Raw genomic sequence first — 13789 nt, 5'->3', positions numbered from 1 at the left:
CACCACTTGGATTTTTTTTTTCACACCATCCACCTACTTGTCAAGCCTCCTCCCCCCGTTTTATCATGACGACGCACCAGTTTAAACCCGTGCACTTTGACATCAGGGAATTAGCAAGGAAGAGGAGAGGGATGATGAAAGAATGATTGACAGACCACATAAAGTTGGATACAACTGTGTGCAAACCCGGCGCTGTGGTATCACCTTCGTCACCTGGCATCTACTCTCACACACACGGCATAGAGGGGCTGCATTTGGAACTTGTGACGGGAGATTTCCACATGCCAGTGTGTGAATTTGCGTGTAGCCTCATCATCTTGGAATAGACCCAGGGACGTAGCTGATTTGTGCAGACAACTACAGACAACAGCAACACTCATGGGCACACATGGCTGTGAACGTCCATCCCATTGGCTTGTTATGACAGAAGAGTAACCTAATGTGATTAGTAAACCTCTCTACACAAAGAATATTACAACCAACACGTGTGTGTATGTCTGTGTGTGTGTGCCGAAGAGGGGCGGTGATTTTCCAGATCGCTGGATTGCTTAATTACCACTTTGGGTTTGGGAAGCATGCCCGGAGTGTTTGAGCACAAAGGAAGAGAGGAAAGGAATGGAGAGGCAATGAATTAGCCTGTCTTTTGGCTCATGATGGAGAGATGAAATGAAGGGGAGAGAGACCACACGGGTCACAGTCATGATCTGGAACTGTACACCAGGGGGAGAAGACAGGAGAAGGACTAGCAGTAAAGTTCCTCCTCCAGCTGATTTGATACTGAATGTGGAGTCAGAATAGTTTGAAATTATGGCATTTGTGTTCATATCTGGAATCTGGCATTCAATTTGCAAATGCTTGGAACATCGATTTCTGATCTTGTTTCTACGTTTTCTGAAAACCTTGAGATCTAAGGATTATTTTCTCCCATCCAATTAGAGGAAATTAGAGCAGTGTGATCCTTCATCCTGCTTTTCTCAGACTCTCTCACCTGGAATGAGAATGAGGGGGGAAAGGAGGTCCAGTTCATTCCGTAAGGAGAAACCAGCGGGGCTGTCCCGGGCCCTCAGCTGGCTCAGTGTCTCCACATTGTCCCGGCAGAGCAGACGCATCTTCCGCAGCCAGAGCGAGCTCCACACTGCCCACGATCGTCACACACACTCGCGCACACACCTCTATGCCAACGGGGAGGGGGAAGAGGATGATGATAACTGGGTGTATGAGCCACAGCACAGAAGAGGTGAGCACAGAAGGAGAGAAGGACAAAGGAAGAGAGTCTTCTCTCTTGAAGGTATCTTGCAATAGGTGCACACCATTTTGACAGGTGTTGAGGGTATTTGGCCAGATTGCATTATTTAGTCCAACTCTCTTGGCCATTTGAATGGATTTCCATTCTCTCTCTCTCTCTCTCTCTCTCTCTCTCTCTCTCTCTCTCTCTCTCTTTGTCTCTCTTTGTCTCTCTTTGTCTCTCTCTGTCTCTCTCTCTCAATCAGGAAGTCAGTGAATGGCTTGTTTACATGCACAGACAAAGCAAGAAGTGGGTCACTGTCTTTTTATGGCCTCTTGTTCTCCATCTCCACATCCGTGGCAGTTCCGGGTTACCACGGGCGGTGAACAGGGGGTGTGCACGGTCAGAAGGGATGTGAGGGGTTGGGGGTCAAAGGGCACTTTGTGTGCACCCTAGGTAAACAATGACGTGGCTGGCTGGAAGCAGGTGATGTAACGGCCGTGGTGATGTCAGAGGCTGGTGGCGATGTGGGCATGTGGTGTGGTGACAGGGAGAGGCCGTGTGTGTTTCCTCATCGCATCAGTCCACATGGTACAGATTCAGCGATGATACTATAGAACAGACTTGTAGAATAATACCACATTTCCTTGTCGTGTCTAGTTTGTATCAGCAAGGATCTTGTCTTCACTGAGGTAAGAATACCAACTTTATTGTACGTAGGTGCTGTAGAGTTTCTTGATTAACTTCATTATATATTGATCAGTTCATTCATTTCGTGTGAGTGTCAGTTCAGTGATGTCAGTGGGCCACTGGGGACACTGTAACTGTAGCCCAGCCTTTACCTGAGAATGGAAAACGACACTGGCACTGTACTAAAGTGTTCACCTCATTAACGCTCACCTGGACCTCAATATACCATAAAAAAGTTTTGAAAATTTACATAAAAATGATTATTCAGAGAGAGAAATAGAACTTTTCTAGAATAAGGCTCCTGGTTTTCAAATAGTTAAAAACAACAACAACAAAAAAAAAAACAGCCCTCTCATCCTCGCATTACAAATCCTCAGAGCCTGAAATGCAGGTTAATTATGCCATTTCAAAGTACATCAAGTGTGTGACATCTTCATATCAGTACTGTAGTGTTGTGGATTTTAACAATAAGTGCTCCACCCTTTAAAGTTTTAATAAGTTTTTTTATGAAGGCTATTGTATCCATCACTGTAATCAAATAGTTAGGGAGTGTGGTGGGGGATATTCGAGTCTTAAACCTAGGTTTGAAATTCAACCCGACAACCAAATATCGAAGTTGTTGAATAGTTGGAATCAAACCAATGCTCACCTGCATGTGTTTGTGTGTTTCTGCCTTCAGATGGAGGCTCAGGCTGCAGCATTATACCCTGTGTGTGACTGTGTTAACACATGAGGAGACAGGGTCAAGTTACCCGACCATAAGTAGCCATTTTGTTGCCTCGTGGGAACATGGAGCTTAAACACTTCAGTCCCTCAACTGTTGTTGTCGTTCATTGCATCTCTCTATCCTCCCTAGTCACTCTTTCACCTTTGAACCTGTCTCTCTGCCTTCCTAAAACAGATCAGGGCTGCACATGTCTGACATGGTTTGAAGTGTTGACATTTTTCTTAGAGTCAATGGTTAGAGGCTGTAAGGCAAGCAAAGATGAAACGGTCAGTATTTTGGAGCCTCAGTTATCAAATCCAAGACCTACACTTACTACACCAACTTGTATAGAACTGGAGTTGACATTTTTAAACCTTTTGACACACATAATCATGTACATTTTCAAACCCAGCCATTGTCATGTCTTGAAATGTCTCAACAAGTCTGACGATGTCTTGTAAAGCAGCAAAAAGAAGAATTCAAAAGACCAGCTTTTTCAGCTGTTTTGCAGTTTGTTTCAACTCTTACATTATTAAGAGGACAGACCAAAGAAAGACATAGTCAGAATTAACTTATTAAATTTGTACCAAAACAGAGAAATGGATGTGATTGTGGGAGAAAACTTGTGGGGGAAAATGGTCATCATGACTTTTTAAAAAAATTTTAGTTTTTTTTTCCCCCAATACTTAAACTGATTTTTATTTTTTATTTTCATTGATGATTTCTACACAGTTTCCTGAGGAGTTGTCCCCTATCCTTATCATTTCTGTATGATTGTGTGTTCAGTGCATGCAGTGGTGTTCATGCACATGTCAAGTGCTGCTGTCTGAGCCCATCTTTATATATCAAGATGTACTACATTCTATGTTATTCCTTTGATTTTATCTCATATAAGAAGATCACCCAACCTTGTCCACATTTGTTCCCACAATATTTTCATAACAACACGTAGTCTTTGCCAGGTAACTGGACTTGTGACAAAACACTTGTATTCCAGCATTGGCTGTCTCTCAGTGTTAATTTAATGATCTGATATGTTTGAATTTCTACATTGATTATCTAGTTGGTAGGTTCAGAATCCATATTGATCAGTTCTCATCGGAGATAATGGATCATTCACTTATTACTTTTCAAAAGAAGGAAGGAAGAAGTGTTTATTGATTGGGTGATATTAGGCTTGGAGAATGAGGGTACGCATTAGCAGATGAAAAATGTCTTTACTAGCTGGAGTTGTATTGACAACTGAATAAAGTCAAATTATTGATGGATCATTAATGCCCTTCTGTGAATATATTCAGATAGTCAGGGCCTCTCCCTCACCTTTTTTATTATTTTTTTTATTCTTTCTTATGGTCTTCTTATTCACATGCCGTCTCTTCTTTCCTTTACTGATCTGACACGTTCTTTCTTTCTTTCTTGTTCTATTTCTGTCATACACACAGTCTGTCTTTTTATAGGATATTCTAGGCTTGAGACCGAGTCAGAGACAGGTCAACATAAAGCCGTTCCATCCATAACACACACACAAGCATCATGCAGAGGAAACCTCTCATAAGAATCTCTCTCCAGTTCGTCTCTTCTCTTTTTATAACATCTGGACTTGCTCCTCCACCACTGCCAGGACTCCATTACAAGACACATGGGCGGCCGCGCACGGTGCCTGTGTGCAAATATAGCCCATAATGAGTGCCTGTGGCCCTCGTGGCTCCCTAACCGGCAATTTTGACGCGGTCTCCCTGGTGACCAGTTGGGTGTTTGCTCAGTTACCAAGGTAACGGTGTGCGAGTGCAAGCGCTTTGGTGCGGTTCGGTTTGACCTTCCGATTGAAACGGCGCTGAACCAATCATGTGTGAGACAGCCGTCTGGTACACAAGCTGCCATTGGCTGTCCAGATGAACGGTTAGCAGGCTTGATGTTGAGTAACAATGATGAGTCGTTGTGGACAGAAGTAAATTACCACTGTTGTTTAACTTCAAAAATACAGTTTCATTAGATGATAATTTAGGCCAGAGGTTAACAGAATTGGAACCAAATTGAGAGAATTCACCACAACAATGCTGTTTGAAGACTTTTAATGTTTTCATCAAGCAGCCCTTCATCTGGATCTCAAAAGCAATCAGCACTTACAAGCAGGCATATTGATTGATTGATTAATTGTTTTTTTTTTTGTTTTTTTTGTTTTTTTTTTTCGTGTCATGCACACAAAAGTGCCCAACCCACATAGGATTACCAGACACCACAAATATAGTTGGAATGGTGAAACTGAAACTTATTTACAAAATTTCAGATTATTATATAAACTTGGTCTTAAACAACATACTCTGCCTTCTCTCCCAAGTTTGGCAAATAAAGTCCGCTACAAAAAATTCCCCTCCTGAAGCATAACTTAAGCAACTGACAGAAAAGGAGGACATTTAATTAAACAGTACATTCCTTACATCCTCATAAAGAGGGCAAAACTCCCCCCCAAAAAACCTCTCAATGTCACCCAGCTCACCTTGGTATATATAACACATATATAACATGTGTCACACACTGATCAAGGTGTTTGACTTATAGACCATCAATATTAAAATACTCTAATACTATAATAATGAATAAGTCAGTTATTGAATAAATATGTCAGGAGATAGAATCAGCAAATGTGGAATGGCCAATTTAGTCCCACTTTTAAACAGGCAAAGATGGATGGCAAAAAGATTTATTTGTTAGAAATTGTACTGCAGGTGAGAAATGCTTTTTGTTCCTGAAGACCCAGAGGGAGACGGGTCACAGGCCTCTAGGTGGCGACAGTGAGCTAACCGTGAGAGGATGATGGAAAGTGTTTATCATACTGCTCTATCATCTGTCCACTCCTCCCAAACCTTTGAATCCCAAACATTTTGGCCATGACTGCTCTTAAATCTCTCCAGTTGAGCTCTCACTACTACTCAGTTTTTCTCTTTCTTTCTCTCACCAGCACACACACACACACACACACACACACACACAAAATAACTGGACCAATCTTCGCAATCAACCTTATTGATTCCCCACTAGGTTTACATGGAGGTATATCTGAATCAATCAGGGAGATGGCATGTTGGCGGCTCTGGAAGGCCATGTCAGATAAAGATTGGATAGTCAGGCCCCGGCCAGGCTGCAGAATCCCCTTATCCCACTATCTGCTTTGAGACATGAAGGAGTGAGTCTGAATCGCTGTCTGATACAGAAGCTGGGCTTTACGTGGTTATTTTGCTTCCTGTTTGTGTGTAACACTCACCAAGATAAGAAGGCAAATATCTAAAACACGTAAATGAACTTGGTGACTCTGATTCTGATTTGCTGAAATGTCCATTGCTGGCAAATATGAGTGTACCATGTTAACACATAGGATGATAGAGAAAATTCCACAAGACTAAATATTAAATCTGTAGGTCTGTGTATCTTTGCATATCATATTTGTGTACAGTTGTGTGTTTGTGTCTGTGTGTGACATGTGTTTCTATCAGTTTTTTCTAATAACATTCGACACTTTATATAGGGCAGAAACATACTGACCTAAATATTAACTATACATTGCTGTACCATTGGTATGCTAGCCAGAACCAGAATTGGGTCCCATATTATAAAATGTCATTAATGTGGTGTTTATGAATTTAGGTTGTATGAACGGCTTTTGGGGGCATGTGAGATGCTTAGTGAAATTTGAGAGGATTGAGATGAAACTGCAGTGTTGCATAACGGCCTCTTTTGGACTGTCTCCTTGACTTTGGACCAGTAAGGGGTTGGACTCATTAACATTCTACACACTCATGTACAGAGATGCTCATCACCATCATGTAGTATGTCTGTAATTCCAGATTAGCAGATGATAATTCGCCGTAGGGGGGGAATGGTGCAATGTTTAAACCAGCGAGACCTCATTAAAAGACAGACATGGAAATCTGGTGATGTGGCCTACAGCCCAGGGCACACGCACACACACACACACACACACACACACACACACACACACACACGTACATATGAATACTCACATGCATGTACTTACACACACACACGCACACAGTAGTTTTTGTCAAAAGAAATAGATATTTAGTCTTATAACTAATGTTATTTATAGTTTTCCACTGTCTAATCAGTTTTCTCTTCTGTTTTCTATGTGCTGATGACAACGATGTGGACCTCATTCAGGTAAGTCTCATGTTTTTCACTCTGACCCACATAACCACCTCTGCAGCAGCTGATCCCAGATCAGACATGTGCCACTGCAGAAGCCTACCACACATCACAGTAACCCATGTTTAAGTGTATCACCAGCTACTTTTTTCTCTTTTAACTCTGGAAACAAAGCTTTCCCCCCAAAAGCCACATGTTTGACGTACATAACCTGCTGCTGGGGGGTTATCCATGAATAGCCTGGCTCTGTTATGAAAAGGGGAGATATTGTGAACATGATTTCAGTTTGCAGGCGATAGAAGACCAGGGCTTACATTGATAGGCTGTTGTCCCAGCACAAGCTAGAGAGCACCTCGAGAGCTTAATAACAGGTTTAAAAACACTTCTATGGGACTTTTTTTTTTTTTTTATGGATAAAGACGGCAGCAGCTCATTTTTTCCCACCAACCTTACATGACAAGCCAAGGCAAAGAGTGTAAAAAGTATAAAAAGAAAGGCCAAACAACCCTCACAGTACAATCCATTCACTCCCAACCTTGTTCCCTTACCACCCAGGAATCTTATAATCATTATAAACACAGAACAGTTGCCATTCAGCAGCATCAAAATTAAACAATAATGTTAGTTTCCTCTATCACCCATGATGCTATCCACATAAATTCCCATGAATATACTCAAAATATGTATATATAAACTAACCAACCAAAATAAACATACAGTTTATGTGTATACTTTTAAAGACATAAGTGTGATAAGTAAATATAGGAATAAATAAATGAATAAGAGGGTTACCTACAAATATTTATTGTAAACTACTGATTTTGTCGATTTGATATTTTGTTGTCCTAGTAATAAATCTGTTTTAAATGTGAAGCCTGACTAGGGCAATTTTTCCAGTTCCAGGTACTTTTGCTTTTGCGTGACTGATGATCAGTATTATGGTAGCTAAAATGAGCTTAGCTCTTATCTGCTTGTGTCATATGGAGGATCGTGTGTTGACACTGAGCTCTGCACAGTAACGCCGTGTTTGTGCTGTCCTGGGTTTGTTAGCAGATGTACCGTACACTGAGCTACTGCCTGATAAGATCCTGTCTTTGTTGACGGAGTACTGGGTCTTTGATGTGATATGAGCCTCATGATTGTCTTTTATCCATAGTCACACTGTATTTTAGGAAAGGCCAACAGTAATCAGTTTGCATGCCTCTGAATGCTTTCTTCCCATCCTAGCTTGAAGACGTTCCAGGAATGCTGTTATATAGCTGACCGTGACCTCTGACCTCTCTGTGAGGGGAGATAACTCAAAATGGAATTTCCCTACAGGGCACAATTAAATATAACATTATTATTTAAATGCTTTTATCAATCCCTACATATGTGTTTGCTCACAGCGAAGGTTTTTATGGTGTAGGTTAACGGCTATTTTGAATGAAGCAGTATCCAATAGAGGTTGAGAAGTTAGATTTTATCATCTGGTTAAGTGGTGGCTATGCTGGGCTTCAGTGTGTTTTTTAATTGTCAATTATATTCAGGGTTGTGTTTTTTTGTGGCTTGCTCATTTCACTCACTCACTCATGCGGAAGAGCTCCTCATCTCTCTCTCTCTCTCTCTCTCTCTCTCTCTCTCTCTCTCACACACACACACACACACACACACACACACACTAGTCAGCTAGTAATTGGTGGTGTCTGGTTAAGGCATACGTGTCATATCCTGCAACCCGCACCAGGCTGGAATTAATATAGAACTAACCCACGCACGCACACACACACACACACACACGCACATATGCACATATAAATAAAAATTTCAGGCATTGGAAGTTTAAAACACTTCCAATGCCAATGTCAAAATAGCCTAACGCAAGGGCATTTCTACTTGTGTTCTAGGGCTGTTGTCCCCAACCACCGGTCCGCGGCCTGGTATCGGTCCGCAAGACATTCCACACCGGGCCGTGCAGCCCGACTGTGTAAAATAACATTAACCAAATTCTCACTCTCTACTTGAGTGATTGAGTTGCTGTAAGTCACTCTGACCGAGGCTTTTGACTCCCATAGACTCCAAGTCTTATGCTAAGCTAACATGAAATGCTACCCATAGGAACCGAGACACTGGATGTACAGAGGTGAAAATGGTATTCTGGGTAAATCTGAAAATCTCAAAGTTTTGTTTGAAAAACAGTTTCACACTAAGGGCTCTATCTTTCACACTTGCACTACCCGTTGCCACTACCCGCTACCCATGAATTGCGCATTTAGCAGCTTCCGCTATCCCTAAACGGTATCTTGCACCCACGCTACCCGCTATACATTATGCCAACTCCGTTATTTGCGCCTGGAGGTGTGTCCGTGGGCGTGTTTATGCACTTTCCCTACAATTGCTATTTTGAGCACACACTTTAGGGAAAGCGGATAGCGGTTGGTCCTGACCACCTGCTATCCCATTTGGGCTTTTACAAGAGCGCGCCCAGGCGGCTTCAACGCGTGTCCACTTGGACACATGTGGACGTGCACATGCGGCTCCACCTCCCGAATAAAAAGCCACCTTGCTTTAGCCTCAGTTGAAGCCCTGAAAAAATGGCAGAGATAGTACTAAATCGCGACCTTCCTCTCTTCATCACAGGTTTCGGTTTGAGGATTTGGGATAGCGCAGCCTGCCCTTAAAGGCGATGGCACCTGGCACACTGATTGGTTTAATTGGCGTAACGCCCAAAACATGCCTATGCATAATGTAACGGATAGTACAAGTGTTTTAGGGATAACAGCAGGTGTGCAAGATAGAAACTTTTGCTGGGGAACGCCTCTTACGCGATGCTAAATCCCCAAATAACGGGTTTAGGGACTCTGACGCAAGATAGGGCCCAAAATGTGGAATTAGCACTGTTGGAGTTGGCTTTGCTCATTCACGCATATGCAAGCTTTCTTCATCTTTGCTACTTTATTCTCTAGTCTCTACTGTTAGTTATGCAAGTGATGGCAAACGGAATTTTTGTGGAGGAAATACTGGGCAATATTTTAGGATCATTTTCCTTAAAACAGCAAAAGAGAGTTCTTGCTGCTCTGGCAATAGGAAAAAATATGTTCACTCGGCTATCAAACCGTGTCAACTCTGAAAGTGCTATCACCATATTCGTGTTAAACTGCTTTTTAAACAAAACTTTGAGAATGGAGACCATAGCCAGTGTTAAGAAAAGGCTTTAATGATTTCAAAAATAATTTTCTTAGTGGCATTTTACATTGTCCCTGGCAGGCTGTTAGTGAAACTAACTTAACACCTGGCTAGCCATGGAAACTAGAACACATCCTAGAACCGAGCTAGGGCATCTATGACATTATTGCAATATTAGCCGTGTTATGTGGTCTTTATCAAACTCATTTATTCATCAAGTTTAAATAGGTTAACAAAGTCCCCCTCCTGCTGCCCAAACTAGCTGCTACCACACTGAGCCTGACGGTTGTTTCCAAACCTACAGTATGTGTGGCTTTTAGTTTTGTGTAACCTGTGATCACTTAGTTTAGATAGAAGCTAAAAGTAAAATGAGGTTCTAAATAAAGCTATTCCCAAGCACTGTTTTATTTATCCTGAAGTGCAGCCTGTGTAATGGGGTTTTAGTGGTTTTTACCTTTAAGCTGTTAGTCTCAGTGGCCAGCTGTGTTTTTGCAATGGAAGAGAAAGCCATTACAGAACCGCATTGGAAATCAATGGCCATCCAGTCCTGAGTAAGCCAAATTTTATGTTGACACACTTTGTGCACACACTGTCACTCTTTGTTGTCATTGTCTGTAGTTTTTTTGGCACTTTTGGCATGTACATGTGTGTGTACATATCTATCTCTATCTATATCTTTCTATCTATCTATCTATCTATCTATCTATCTATCTATCTCTCTCTCTCTATATATATATATATATAGATAGAGATAGAGATAGATAGATAGATAGATATAGATATCTATATCTATCTATACATAGATAGATATAGATAGATATAATTTCTATATCCCTCTAGTGCAGTAAGACAGAATAATCAGACCCTGACCTTTGCACTCCATTTTGGTCGCCTGTAATTGTGGCGATCTCCGAATTGAAGCTTCCTCTACTGTTGTGCTCAGTGCAGCCGGCCCCAGGAGCATCAGCAGTGCCTAAATGCTAACCCAACCCATGCACAGGGTGTTTTGACTCTATGCCTCTGAGATACTGTTTCCACAGTCTGGTAGTGAGTCAGTAATTTTGCCTCTCACGTGACGCCTCCGGTCATTCAGAATGGCCAACGTGGAGGGTTTGGGATGCACAGAGCCCCCGGCTGCCTCTGATAACAAGCAGTTGAATTGTGGGGGATTAAAGCGATTATATTTGATCAGGGCACAATGGATCAGCCTCAAGCCAGGGCCCCCCTGCCTCACGCTGAACTGCTGACTGCCCAAATTCACTACAATCACAATCCTCCACAGGCTCACGCCCTGTAAAGTTGTATTTGTTTTTGCCTGCCCCAATGAGTGTATAAGTCTCTGTATATCCATGTGAAAGTTTTCTTTCTCTCTCTCTGCGTGTGTCTACATTTCTATACAGCATATGTGTGTGGGTGTATCTGTGTTAAGGAGACCAATCAAGGGGCTTGGGGATGTCAGCAGCTTTGTGAGTTAGCTAGGCTGGGCTTCTGGCTCCCTGCCTCTTAACACTGATGGGGCGGAGAGATGGGGGGATTGTCAGAGTGATAGAGAGACATACAGAGAGAGAGAGGGAGAGGGAGAGGGACAGGAGGGTGGAAGGAGAGTCGGGGGGTCGCAAAGCAGTTGCCTGCGGTGCACACGTTGGCTGGCCGCCACTCGGAGTGTGTATGTTTGTGTGTAAGGCGAGAGAGAAAGAGAGAGAGAGGGAAGGAGATGGGGCGAGAGGCAAAGGGACAGACGAGTGTGAGTAAGTGTCAGGATCCGTGTGTCTGTGTGTGAACACAGAAAGAGCAAAAAGGGAGAGGGGGAAGAGGAAAAAAGGGAAGAGAGAGAGAAAGAAACAGAAGGAAACTGAAAAGACAGCGAGAGAAGAGTTGGCACTGGCTCACTGTGGATGTATGTGGAAGTAAAGGAAGAGCAATGTTCTGTCTGAAAGGTAAGTGTGTCTGTTTGGAGTGCTGACTGAGTGTGACTTTTCCCCTACACTTTGAGACAAAGAGAACCTCACCTCTTTCCTCTGGATGGAAAATCATCTGTCACAGCGGCTTCCTCTACACAATATCCTTCCTCCCGTTTTTTTTTTCTTTGCAAGAGGAAGACTTCTTTGTTTCTCTCTTTTTTTTTTTTTTAGTTCAGGTTCACTGCCTTTCACCCTACCTCCCCTTTCTGTCTCCTATCCTTATTTTCAGTCTTGATTCTCCCAGTTTAATGCACTGTATGTCGTTTGAATATATGTGTTTTCTTGGACTGGAGACTGTTTAAGCAGAAATGAGTGATGTGTAGAGTAGTTTCTATGCGTGTGTGTGTGTTGTCCACAGTAACAGCTGGCGAGACAGCAGTTGCTGTGCCGCTGTCCTGCAGAGTCGGGACATGTGTTGGCTATTACTTGACAGGGCCAGCTAAAGAGAGAAAGGAGAAAAGTAGTTTGAGTTTTTCAGTTTGTCCTTTCTTTGTTCTTCCACACTCTGCTCAGTGTTATATTCTCAAAGACCGGCTGTGTGTCGGGCCAACTGCTCTTTCTCACTTTTTTTTCCTCTGTCTGTCATGCAATTACACTCACATACACTCTGACTAAATCATTATGCAGAGATGGAGAATGGAGACATAGTGTTTACTAAGCTACATAATGCTATTGATACAGAGGATAACTAACAGCACTGCTGTTGGCACAGTTTTACATGCAGCTGTTTCCTATCAGTTTTGGTCTCTTAAGATGAGAAATGCATTTTGAACCACTGACATAAGAACATCACACCCCCTCTGTGTTAGCATATCACAGACTATTTTCTTAATAAAATGAAGAAAAGCAAAGAATTTATAAAATAAAATCGAGAATGAATGGAATTAAAGAAGACATTTAGGGAACTCTGCTGTTTGATTGACCTATTTGGAGGGAGAAATGGGAGAAATTGCACAAAAAGTGCTGCTTTATACAACAATACTTGTTTGAGTTTTAGACCCACATGTTTTGCTGTTAGGTTTTGTGAATTATTGATTGACTGACTACCAATCTAGATCTTATGGACCACTGACACTTCAAATGCACACAAGAGTTTAAGGACTGGAAAAAGTGTGGAAACTTCAAAGTTGAAAATTTGTTGGAATTCTTTAGTTACCATTGTTGTGACAGAAGGTTGGTGATAAACTGCTTGTTAATGGCTGATATGAGTTACAGTCAAGTCAGAATTGAGGAAATGAGTATTGTCTTATTCTGTAGCCTGTAGATTTGTGGCTTCCAGAAATGAGGTAATATAAACTCACCACTGAAACTATTTGTGGGGAAATCCCCGTTTCATCAGCTAGGCACACTAATTTATTTTGTGAGCTCTGCAGTATCCACACTATCTGACTGTTCAGAATTGAAAACAAACATAATTGAGAGGTGCTCTGAAGAGTAAATTTTAGTTTTGTCAGTTTGCTTATTAAACATTTTTTAAACCACATTGCCAATTTTACCTTGGTATCCTGAAACCTGACCAACCAACCAGCTTTACAATTGCAGGAAGGTCAGTTTCCTTACTTTTGAGAATATAGTTGTTTTCCAGGAGTTTTCAAAGTGAGGTCTAGGGCCCCCAGGAGCCCTTGAGGGGCTCCCATGGGGTTGTGAGCAAAATGAAGAATAGTTTAATTTCACTTTAATTTAAGTAACTACAATTTTTGAGTGATCATGTTAATACTTTCTTCTTTCTGGTTTAAGTTCAGACTTTGTAGTAGTTTATGGGTACATATACTACTACAAAGTCTTCTCTGCTTGTGTATTTGTTGAGTGGCCCGCTCTGTCTGCGCTGCCAGTTCAGGGGCAGTTGTGACACATTTTGGGCCATGTTCCTCCACATCCAGC

The 13789-nt window shown here is 42.0% G+C and overlaps 1 protein-coding gene across 3 annotated transcripts in view; it reads left to right on the top strand.

Moving 5' to 3' along the window:
- The window catches only part of nhsl1b (NHS-like 1b), a 133517-nt gene that overhangs the window by 60143 nt on the left and 59585 nt on the right, over positions 1 to 13789 (top strand). The window contains exon 1 of one of the 3 annotated variants that reach the window (XM_030046943.1): positions 11657 to 11884. The exons of the other annotated variants lie outside the window; for them this stretch is intronic. Coding sequence (XP_029902803.1) covers positions 11869 to 11884 — 16 coding nt within the window. The 5' untranslated portion in view covers positions 11657 to 11868. Of the gene's footprint in view, positions 1 to 11656; positions 11885 to 13789 lie in introns of those variants that run through there. 3 annotated transcript variants of the gene reach the window in all.

The sequence above is a fragment of the Myripristis murdjan genome, chromosome 24 (assembly GCF_902150065.1).
Source record: "Myripristis murdjan chromosome 24, fMyrMur1.1, whole genome shotgun sequence".
Taxonomy (NCBI): Eukaryota; Metazoa; Chordata; class Actinopteri; order Holocentriformes; family Holocentridae; genus Myripristis; species Myripristis murdjan.
This window is presented reverse-complemented; position numbering and strand designations above follow the sequence as displayed.